A 12,428-nucleotide genomic window follows, 5' to 3' on the forward strand; every position below is an offset into this window, starting at 1 on the left:
ATTTGACAAAAACTCTTAAAAACAATTTTTTATGCACGAAGTATTGTTTATTGATACATATTACTTAAAATTTAATATTACAAGTAAATTATGCATAAGTACAACATATTAAAGCTCCATACTTGAATTTGTCTAACTAACTGCAGATAAACATAATCAAATATTGGATAAATATCTAATTTTAAATATAAAAAATTTAAAATATAATTATTATAATCATTTATAACTAACATAATTTAATTAAGAAAATTACACCAAAACATAAAAACTTTTAAAAAGATTAATTTAATACTGATATCGATATTTTTTTTCAAAATTTTATGATATTTTTAAATTTATATTTATCCAAAAATAAAAATATTACCACTTTCTCAAAACCACATAAAACCAATGTTTACTTAAAATTCAATATTACAAGTAAATAATGCAAAAGTACAACTTATCAAAGCTCGATTTTGAATTCGTATAACTAATTGCGGATAAATATAATCAAATACAGGATAAACATTCTATTTTAAAATATAAAAAATTTAAAATATAATTAGGATACTTATCGATTCTAACAAAATAATTAATTACTATATTTATAAGAAAATTATATTATTAAATCAAATATAAATTACTTCGTTATTGTACCTAAATTAAATTATATTAAAAATTTGTACTAAAAAATCACACAAAAAAATGAGGAATTTCAAATAGTTAATTTGATATTAATATCGATATATTTTTGTCAAATTTTTATGATATCTTTAAACATATATTATATTCAAAAATAAAAACATCATCGCTTTATCAAAATCACATAAAACATATTATAACATCGACTGAGATAAATAATAAAATGAAATATTAAAATCATGATTTATCTCATTGCATTGCACGAATACGCTTCTAATAATTAATTATTACTTTATTTAAATATTGAATTAAATATATAAAAATATCATCAACTTGTCTTTCGTTTTATTTTTTATTTGCAAAAACACCATTATTACCAACTATTTTAAGAAAGTCTCAAACACTCGAAACATTATGAATAAACAAGTATTAAAGGAAAAGAAAACTAACCTTCATTATTAAAGTAAGTAATATTATATTATTTAAAATATTAATCTTTATAATTTATAAAAACGAATGTTTAGCAAAATCTTACTAATTAATTTCAAATAAATTCTAAGTTCAATAACAGAATTACATACAAAAATTTGATAAAAAAAATAAAAACTGAAGAACCCATCTAAATCGAAAAAAATCTCCAAATAATCTATTCAAACCGTTACATTGATATGACCAAATATGGTTAAAAAAGTGGTTAAAATCATCTTTTAAAATATCTAAAAAGATTACACACCATTTTTTAAATCAAAATTTGGCAAAGGTATAATAAAAATTAGAGCGAAACATATTGCACCTTAAAAATGATCATTTTATTATCTATAATTTGACATCTAATGTTTTATCGTAGTTTTCAGTCTTTTTTCTTTGATATTCATTCTCTCTTCATATTTTGAATTACATAGGTGGTCCTTGTGGTATGCTTAAATTTTGGATTTGGTTCCTAAAACAAATAATTTGGACCGATAGTTTCTAACTTTTCAATTTCATAACACTCAAGATCCTTGCAATTGACACAATTACTTAACACTTGTTATAATGGACAAATCAATCCTTAAACAAACTACAAGGACCAAAAGTATAACTCACTTTAAAATTAATTGTGATTTTCATATATCTATACTATCTTATAATGCATTTGGCTAAAACTCTTAAAAACTCTTAAAACTCTTAAAAACTCTTAAACCCGTTCATCCCTATCCGATTTCATCCCATATCTGAATTCGTGTAACTAACTACAGATAAACACAATCAAATACATGATAAACATCTCATTTTAAATATAAAAAATCTAAAATATAATTAGTATAATCATTAAATTCTAACAGAATACTTTATAAAATTTATAATATTAAACTAAAAATAAATTATTTTATTATTAAACTTAATTCAAATTATATATAAAAAAATATTCTATATTACAAATCATTTGATAAAAACTTTTAAAAACCATTTTTTATGCATAAAGTACTGTTTATTAATGCATTTTACTTAAAACTCAAGATTACAAGTAAATTTTGTGTAGGTACAACTTATTAAAGTTCCATATCTGAATTTGTGTAACTAACTGCAGATAAACACAATCAAATACAAGATAAACATTACCACTTTCTCAAAAACCACATAAAACCAATGTTTACTTAAAATTCAAGATTACAAGTAAATTATGCAAAAATACAACTTATCAAAACTCGATTTTTGAATTCATATAACTAATTGCGGATAAATATAATCAAATAGAGGATAAACATCTTATTTTAAAATATAAAAAATCTAAAATATAGTTAGGATAATTATCGAGTTACTAACAAAATGATTAATTATTATCTTTATAAGAAAAATTATATTATTAAACTAAATCTAAATTAATTCGTTATTGTACCTAAATTAAATTATAATAAAAAATTGAATTAAAAAATTACAAAAAAATAGGAATTTTAAATAGTTAATTTGATACGAATATCGATATACTTTTGTCATCGCTTTCTCAAAATCACATAAAGCCATATTATAACATCGATTGAGATAAAAAATAAAATGAAATATTAAAATCACGATGTATCTCACTGCATTGCACGAGTACGCTTCTAGTATATATATATATATATATATATATATATTTAAATTTCTTTATTAAAAATGTTTCAAGTATGGTTAACATGAGATAATTATATTAAAATTTGTTTGTTAGAATAAATAATTATGTTTTAAAAGTTAAAATATGACAAGACACTATTAAATTGAATTATCAAATAATTATGAATAAGTTAAAACAATTAAATTGATATAATAATCAAAATATTTTTATTTGTTAACAGTAATTAAAATATTTTTAATAAAGATTTTTTTAGAAAAAAATATGTCAGTCGATCAAAATTAATTTTAGAGTGAATTACACTTTTAATTCTTATAGTTTGTTTAAAGACTGATTTTTGCCTCATAAAGGTAGCTAATTGATGATGTTAACTTCAGTGACTTTGAGTATTATGAAATTAAAAAACAAGAAACAATCAATAAAGATAATTTATTTTAGGACCCAAATACAAAATTTGAGCAAATCTCTGGAACCACCAATGTAATTCATAGACACTCTCTCTAAATATAACTATTTAAATTTATAAAAACTAATTATAATCAATTCAATAATTTTCAATCTATACAACTTTTTAGAACTGTAGAGGAGAGGTTGGATTCAGATGAAAATAAAAATTATGGTAAAAAAGGTAAAAACTTCACATTTAAATCAATACAATTAAAGATTAATATTTATATGATACGGGATGCACCAAATCAATTCTTGTAATAAATATAATTTATAAAATAATAATTAATTAAAAATTATTAAAAATTCAGGTATTTCGTTACATTTCTCACCAGTAGCGGTAAAATTAGTGGAGATGAGGATCAGATGTTACACTTGTGATTTGCTACACGTGGCAGTCCATTAATGGTTGGGCTGTATTTTAGTTCTGAAGCAGACGGCTACATCGTAGTGGGGATGCTGCAGATATTTTCTTGCTGACATGTCAGGGGCAATTCCGATATTAATCGGTTTTAAACGAGGGTATTTACGTCTTTTAAGCCTGCCGAAAACGGCATCTCCATTATCCTTTCACCCGCTTGGCGGGTCCCACGGAGTAGAAAACCTTTAACTCATCTCATATCGTCCCACGTGTCCATCTAAATCGGATCTTCAAAGATCCGCGATCCGCCCCAAACTTCCCTCCGCCCGTATATTGATCTCCTCCACGCCATCACCCTCCATCTTACATGTCATCCTACGTGTTTACTCACGTGGCACATTATTGGCCCTCACTACCTCCATGTCATCGCAACGAATATAATATCTTCTTCGACTCTGAACCAGTAGATCATAAACGCCCTTCTTTTCCAGACCACGCTTACAAACCCTAGATTTATGCTTCATCATATACGATTTCCCCAAATTCAAAACTATTTTATCCGTAAATTGTGTTGACTTCTCTCGGATTTTGTGTTTACCGTAATTGTTGTACGGATCATTTAACCGAATTTTGCGGATTTCAGCTTTGAGTCAAAGATCTGTTCTTTGAATCTCCGTTATCTGAGTCAATGTGAGTATTTCTGAGAAACCGAGTCAAACGAAAGTAGAATAAGGTTTTGGATCATTTTGTTGGGCATATTTTACTGAGAATTTTTTTGGTTTTGAGATAAACGATGGATTTATGATCTGTTTACGGGTTCCTGTTCTCCTGTAGATTAAGATCTGGGCGGAAATATACTATGATGGATTTATGTAGTTTTATGAGGAAATATGTATGAATCTGTCTTAGGGTTTGGTCTAAAAGTTCTGTTTTTCATTCTGAATTAGTGGTGGAAAGTTGACAAACTGAGGTTTCTTTATTTGCGTTAGAATGATTATATAGATTTTTATTACATTTAGGTCCAAAAGGTTTTCACTGTAAAACACTCTTGTTCCAGTTTTCAATTTTCACCACTAACTTTCGGTCGAGTAATTGTATGAAGAACGTGGAGCAGTAGGAGAATGTGGTGGTGGTGGTGGTGGTGGTGGGTCTCCTGTAGATAGTATTAAGGAATTCAAAAGTGATGTCAGGAGTGCTCCTTCTCCCGATTCTTTTTGTGTTGTTTGGTTGGATGATGGCATGATTAATCTATTTGATTATATTCACCTTTTCTTGAAGCATTTATATCCACCTTTTCTACCACTTAATGAAAATGGAAATTTTTTTGAAGACAACCATTAACAGATTAAAAATAAATTTATGCATTTGAGGTTTCTCAGGGTTTAATGGTGTTTTCTGATTCTTTCATGCCTTTTATTTAGGATTCTGTGACGTGTTTCTCAGAAAAGTTTATTCCTTGGAGACAACGGAATGTGCCACTTCTCTCCAAAGAAAGAGCTTTTCTTACTCTCGCGGACCTGCACTTTGTTCATCATTGGTCTCTTTGAATCCGGTTAATGAGGAGTGTTGGGGTGAGCACGAGTATACCAGCAACTAAAGGATTGGCGGAACTCAATCACCATAGACGGAAGGAGCTGAAGGAAGTGAGAGATGGAGCTGCATTTGCTGGTCAAAGGCTTTCTGAGGAAGACGAGTCAAGAATTAATGAGGATGTCAATGGTGGTAGGCGCATAGAGTTGGTCTTATCCCAGGATGCTGTTCAGAGACAGCATCAACAACCTCAAGGGCCTGTGGTTCAATGGGAGAGGTTTCTGCCTCTTAGGTCTCTCAAAGTTCTGCTGGTGGAAGATGATGACTCAACTCGTCATGTCGTCAGTGCTCTGCTTCGTAATTGTAGCTATGAAGGTATATACCTATTACATGCCTAAATATATTGTCAGCACATATTGCTGAATATTTACTTTTCTTTACATCAGTCAACAAACCGATACACTTGAACTCACAACGTAAGCATCATCATTTGGCCAAAAGCCACTTGGTGCAGAATATTTACTCTTGATATGTTGATGTTGCAAAAAGAGTTGAGAAAATGGCGCCCATTTTGAATGTCTTCGTAATTTTCTGTACTCGAATAAAAATATTGTTACACTATCAATTCATCAACTGAACTCATTCAATTTTATATGGATTTTTGGCATTGATGGATTTAGGCAGTCGTATCTAATAAGATGGAAAATGATACTGTTGGTCAAGGTTTTAAAAGGCGGAATCGGGCCTCGAGGTGTTTTCCCTCAACGAGGCAAGGCGTAAGCCTCGAGGCAGTCCGAGGCGGAAATATATATACATCAAAATATGTATATATACTACCGATATATACACATTTTATAATACTAGATTACTAAGAGGCGTTGGTTCAGCGTGAGATAGGCTGTGAGAGTGTAAAAAGTTTGGTTGCTTGGAGGGAGTAGGGTCCAACCACAATTTTTGATTGAAGGGAGAAAGTACTAGCCTTTTGGGTTTTAAAATATTAAAAGCATGCATTGGGGCCATTGTGCTTTGACTTTTAGTTTTTTTAAAATAAAAGAGGACTCTTATACTACAAAGAGAATTACTACTATTGCCACAAAGCGTATAAAAAAAGTCAAAGAAATCGTTAAAGCTGATCATCTAAGGCGTACGCCTCAACATTGCCTCACGCCTAACGCCTCACCGAACTGCCTCACTGAACCGGGGCATAAGCCTTATCCAGGGTACAAGAGGCGCTGCCTCAGGTGCGGTTTTGGCTGCCTCGCCTCGAGGCATAAGATCTTTGACTAAAACAGATTACAAAAAGACTTCTCCACTGTCTTCCAGCATATGACTTGTTATTACATAATTCTTCTCAGTTGATGCTTGTTACGCGAGACTGCTGATTCTTACTTGTAATTTCATTCAAGTGAATAACACATACCACTTTGAAAACATTAATTAAAGATTCTTGTAGTATTCTCATGAGGTTAGCTCCTTAAGAGTGGCGTAAGACACGACATACTTCTATGAGAAGCAATGGAAAAGCAGAAAAAACTTATGGAGCATAAAAGAGAAGGCAAATTAGAAAAATACCACAGCAAATGCAAAAAAATAGAAAGAAAAAACGTACTAGATGAAAAATGTGTAAAAGATGAGGGAGGCTCTTGAACCCTGATCCCCTCCGATCTCATTAGCTTTCAGTGGGGTAGTCAAAATAACAAATACAAAACCCTAATCCCCTCCAATCAACTGCCCCTTAAGTTTTCATTTTCATGGCATAAAATAAATGATCATGCTTTTGGAGGTACATCACCTATATGTTGATAGAAGGCTTTAATGTCTCTCACTTGATATGGATGAAATTTAGAAACACATTAACACAATCTGAGATTTTGTTTTTCTGGACCGTATCTATGGAGATATATCTTTAATAAACACACACACACACACACACACACACACATATATATAGATATGACAATAAAGTTTGGAAAAAAGGGCCATAGTTTTGGAGTCAGCAGAGAGAAGCAGAAAAGGTAATATTCTTTCTTCTTCCACAGTCCAGAATTCAATTTCATTCACCAGCATTTGATTCTATGATAGGCTTGCATTACAGATGGATCACGTATTCGGCACTTGAAATATGTAATATAGCTTCTTTAAGGGAAGACCTGCTTGGTGTTTTATGGTGTCAGTGGACACCACGAGATTTCCATGAATTTCTGACGTACGTGGGAGCAATTTTAGATGATATAATATTATGTTGTACAAACCATAAACGTCGCAAGTTTGCACCCACATATAACATAAATGTAGACTTATATTCCCGTTTGTAAAAGAGGGACTTGAGTACCTGTTACCATTTTATGAAGATTTACATGATTATTGTGTACCTTTTGGGGCTTAGATGAGATAAAGTTTTAAACGTCAACACCCAACGCCCATCATCTTCCACAAGTGTAACAGTCGCATTAATCTTCAATTGCTATATGATCTTCCCTAGTGATGCTCACTGTGGTGGCCTCCTTTACAACAATGATTATTTCAATCATTTAATGGAGAATCCAAGTCTTAATGCATTCATTTGATCTCACATACTTTGCTTACGCTTACTGAATTCATTTTAATTTGATGCACGATGGATTTCTTTTTTATTATTATTTTGACACCACACATTCATAATCCTCGTTTCACCCCTGAGCATACTGTATGTGGCATTTAGATGCTGTATCCAGTTCTCTTAGGGTCCATTCATTTAGTTTATTTCTGATTTCATCTTGTGGGTCTTGGTCCAATAATGTGAGGAGAAACAGAGAGTAGGAGACAGGACCTGCAGAATGGAGCTCGGTTGATTGATCTCTTACCACTTGTTCTTGTTCCTTGAAATTTATTGATCATATGTGAGTTACTCTGTTTTGCAGTTACTGCTGTAGCAAATGGTCTGGAAGCATGGAAAGTACTGATTGATCTCAACAAACAAATTGATCTGGTTTTAACTGAGGTAGTCATGCCATATCTATCAGGACCCGGTCTTTTGTCCAAGATCATGAACCACACACCCCGCAAAAGTATCCCAGTGATCAGTGAGTATCAGTCTTGTTTTCATCAGAAATTTTAGTCTGTATGACTCCAATTCAACTGCTACACCTAACATATTTTATGTGCAGTGATGTCATCTGACGATTCTATGGGTATAGTCTTTAATTGTTTATCCAAGGGTGCAGTTGACTTTTTAGTCAAACCTATTCGAAAGAATGAGCTTAAAAACCTCTGGCAGCATGTGTGGAGGAAATGTCACAGTGTGAGTTAATTTAGTTATTATTGTTTTGGACTTTGGCTCCAGGTTTGTTCCGAGTTATCATGTTAATTTTAGAGTAAAATGTACTAGATTCGAGCTACTCCTTTCCCAAACAAAATATACACTAGGAAACTAAACCATCTGTTATCTCATTTGCATTAAATTCTTGTGTTTCCATCAGTCTAGCGGTAGTGAGAGTGAAAGTGGTATTCATGCTCATAAACCTATGAAGGCGAGAAGCGATGAAGTCTCAGATGACGACAACGATGATGATGATGATGATGATGATGACGATGACGACAGCAGTGATGAGGATGATGACAGGAGCATAGGCCTGACCACTAAGGATGGAAGTGACAATGGAAGTGGCACTCAGGTATTGCCCACTTTTTCTTGGATGAAGTTTCCATCCAACATTTAATCTTTTGTACCGACTGATAGGAGGTCAAGCTCTATGCATGCAGTCATTTGTCTGGAGTAGGTATATACGTGTCTAAATGAAGATAGATTCAGAAACCATCCTGAATCTTTCTGAATCTTAGTTGAATTGTGATGTATTGAATTATATTCCTGAGTTATTACGATATACTTTTAACATTGAATATATAGGTAAATAGGGTTCAAATGGGCTTGCTTCAGTGGTTGATGCACTGGTAATTCCTTAGGATAACCTATAGGTCATAAGTTCTAATATCACGCTTGTGTATTGCCAATTGAATTACCAGGGATGTGTCAATGGTTAAGGGGAAAGTTTTTTCAACCCCTCAGGTGTGGTTTTCCAGGTCTAAGAAAATAGGTAAATATATATTTTTACTCTAGATTTCTTACTAAATTTGACCCCATTGAGAGAGGGGGAGGGGGGTTGCACTTCATAGTCACAAAATCCGTGGTTTTCTCTGGTGTCTTCTCAGCCTCATGGTGTTCAAAATCCACAGGGGTGCCCTTCTTTGCTCTCCTCTTCTCTTGTCTTCACTTCTCCCAACTCTAGCTAGGGTTCCCTCCCATCATGAATCTAGCAAGGATGAGTTTAAAGAAGGGGGGCCAAGATGGTATTGGTATGAGAGATGGGGACGTTGCCGACATTATTTTGTTATTTTTGCTGTATGAATTATATATCCTAGGGTAGAGTAGTTCTAAACTATACTTTAACATTAGCTAGCTGAATAATTATAAAGGGAAATATAAATATGAACCCTAAATAGTTTTGATGATATTTTCAGATCGACTCTAAATAACCTGACAACCCCTCTAGCAGTATCAACAGTCCACCATCACATAATCCCATTGTTTGATTAGTTTCTTTAGAAATATGCCTTCGATGTTGGATATATTTGTGGGTACAATCGTTATACATATATTCCCGATCAGTTTAAAACTGCTGACGCAAAATGAGATCCTGATACATGATAAGATTCAATACTGTAAAGCTGAGGCCACTAAAATTTATGTTCTTGGTTATACAGAGTTCTTGGTCAAGAAGAGCAGTAGAAGTTGAAAGTGCAAAGTATTCACGGGACCAATTAGCTGGGCCTCCTGATAGCACTTGCGCACAGGTTATCCGTGCAAGGCCAGAGGCGTCCAACAACTATCAGCCAAATACAATTAGCACACGGGAGCATGTTGGAGAGGATAGCAATTTAGGTAAGACAATGGCTCCTATTTATTTCAATCAAATGCATCATGACTATTTTTGTTTTTGTGTGGGTAAATGTATTTATAACATATTGCAGACACTGTTGCGATGGGGAAAGATTTGGAAATTGGAGTCCCTAGAAATTCAGAAAAAGTTCTAGAATCTAACTCGAAGGAAGCAGGTGAACCAAGTACCAAGTATACTAATATTGGTATGGCTGCCAAATCAAATGAGTCACAGAAGACTAAGGACTCACCTGTCCTTGAGCTCAGTTTGAAGAGACCACGAGACCTGGAGGATACTGATACCAGCACCCATAAGCGAAATATTTTTCAGTCTGACCTTTCGGCCTTCTCGAGGTATTTTTCTGATTTTTGTCTAGAAAAAGGCTAAAAGCGTAATTGAACATGGAACCTAATGCTCGTAGAAATGCAGGTACAACAACACCACATCAAATGCCAATCAAGCTCCAACCGGGAATGTAGGCAGCTGCTCGCCACTAGATGTTACTATTAGCTCAGAAGCAGCAAAACCCGTGAACATACAATCTAACTCAAATGGAGTCCCAAACCAGCGTTCTAATGGCAGTAGCACTCACAATAACGATATGGGCTCGAGCACTAATAATGCTTTCACCAAACCAGAACCTCTTGCAGATGACAAATCAGTTCCTCCTGGTCCTTGTGAGGGTGACACAACAAAGTTTCAAGTTCGCCACCACCACCATCATTACCACCACCACCACCATCATGTCCATAAGACACAACAGCAACAAACGGCTAACCAGGATGGTGGATCTTCAAGAAACTTGGTGTCTAATGCTTTGGCTGCACCGGCTGAAGGAAATGCTGCTAATTATGGAAGTGCATCAGGAAGTAACAATAAGAGCAATGGAGAGAATGGCAATAGTGGCCAAAAGGGTAACAGTTATGCCGCCACAGCTGAAGGAGGTGATGACGGAGCTGAAAAGAGCAAAGCTGGAAGTGGAAGCGGAAGTGGAAAAGGGAGTGGGGCTGATCAAGACCGAGTAGCTCATAGAGCGGCTGCTCTTAACAAGTTCCGCCAAAAGAGGAAAGAAAGATGCTTCGAGAAAAAGGTATTATTCATGTGTTTCATATTCACATTCATGTCACTACACCAGTTTTATTCATCATCATCATGCATACATCTGGAGAAATACCAAGCAAGATGAACTTATTTAACCTGAGCAACATGAGTTACAAAACGTCATGACTCTACAAAAAACCATTTGTCCTCGGCAAAACAAATAACATGGCATCCTTCTATCATTAGAAAGTTGACATCTTAAGTATGTCAAAGAAATATTTTCTTAATTTCTGGTGGAATTTTCTTAATGATTATCTATAAAACGAGTTCTTAGTTTTAGAATGAATATATTTATATGATAAAATATCATGTCTATAGTTTTTTCAAGTTCTTTGCATTTGAAGGTACGATACCAGAGCAGGAAAAAGCTGGCAGAACAGCGACCACGGGTTCGTGGACAATTTGTTCGACAAGGGGTGAGTGGGAAGGATGCAGATTCGTAACGATTATTTGGCTCAGGCTTTTGGCTGTGGAAGTTGTATATGAAGGTCGATCGTGTTTGTGTAGATATGAAGGGAACATTTTTCATCAAGGACTCTTCAAAAAGAAGAAAATTAGCAGACTCCCCTCATTCATGTGGTAAGTTTCTGTTGTTAAAAGACTTTCTTTATAGGTTTGACCCTAAAGGGGACAAAACCCTACGCCCAAATAACGAATTCTTCGTTTTGATTTTTAATCTGATCGTTCGACTCGAGTTTTCTCTTAAAGAAACACTCTTTGCAGTCATCTTTGTTCAATGCACCTTCTTCTACTTATTTTCTTGAATGCTTGTTTTGGGGTTTCTTGACCATGGTACAATGTTGAAACCCTTGGCACACGATTCTTGAATTTATGAAAAAACAAACAATTTCGTGTTGCCAAGATCGATCATGCACCGTACGCAAGGTTGAGTGAAGATCATGAGCAAGTCTAAACAAGCGTTTGGTTTGCATAATGTTTTTTTTTAATGAAAAGACTGTGTCAAAGAAATTAGAATTTGAAGAAACTGAAATGAAATTGAATCATATTTGGGCACGCATTGGTTGAAATATGATGAACGATGAGGATAGAGAAACACGTTCTATAAATTGATGCATTACAAATAAATCGTTGATTTTGACTATTTATTTTGACGTGTTGTCCAAGTCGTTGATGTTGAGATCTAGGGCTTTGTTTTGCTAATTTGTTAACCAATCCATTTTTTTAACCACGATGCCCGTGCTCATGGTTAGGTAGATCGTTTAATAGATAGATAGATGGTTTTTATCAGTGTCTAAAGGTTCTTATATAAATAGACGGATAGATCTTTTAATCATGATGTCCGTGCTTTAGGCACTTTTGACTTGTGAAACATAAGTTTAAACCAATCAGACACCACCGT

At 33.6% G+C, this 12,428-nt stretch overlaps 1 protein-coding gene across 1 annotated transcript; it reads left to right on the top strand.

The window, feature by feature from the left end:
* The first annotated feature begins 4,025 nt into the window (after positions 1-4,025).
* LOC112514405 (two-component response regulator-like APRR3) lies at positions 4,026-11,793 on the top strand. Its single transcript, XM_025120860.1, has 9 exons — positions 4,026-4,211; positions 4,943-5,426; positions 7,952-8,113; positions 8,198-8,331; positions 8,510-8,704; positions 9,792-9,969; positions 10,059-10,320; positions 10,397-11,057; positions 11,413-11,793. The coding sequence occupies exons 2-9, from the start codon at positions 5,078-5,080 to the stop codon at positions 11,509-11,511; spliced, it is 2,040 nt and encodes a 679-aa protein (XP_024976628.1). The 5' UTR covers positions 4,026-4,211; positions 4,943-5,077; the 3' UTR covers positions 11,512-11,793.
* Positions 11,794-12,428: the final 635 nt, after the last annotated feature.

The sequence above is a fragment of the Cynara cardunculus genome (genome assembly GCF_001531365.2).
Source record: "Cynara cardunculus var. scolymus isolate 2C chromosome LG 1, CcrdV1, whole genome shotgun sequence".
Lineage (NCBI taxonomy): Eukaryota > Viridiplantae > Streptophyta > Magnoliopsida > Asterales > Asteraceae > Cynara > Cynara cardunculus.

Coding starts and splice junctions, on each gene's coding strand:
- LOC112514405 (XM_025120860.1), top strand. CDS start 5,078: ATGAGGAGTGTTGGGGTGAGCACGAGTATACCAGCAACTAAAGGATTG. Junction 8,332..8,509: donor TGTGGAGGAAATGTCACAGT/GTGAGTTAATTT, acceptor TGTTTCCATCAG/TCTAGCGGTAGTGAGAGTGA. Junction 8,705..9,791: donor ACAATGGAAGTGGCACTCAG/GTATTGCCCACT, acceptor TTGGTTATACAG/AGTTCTTGGTCAAGAAGAGC.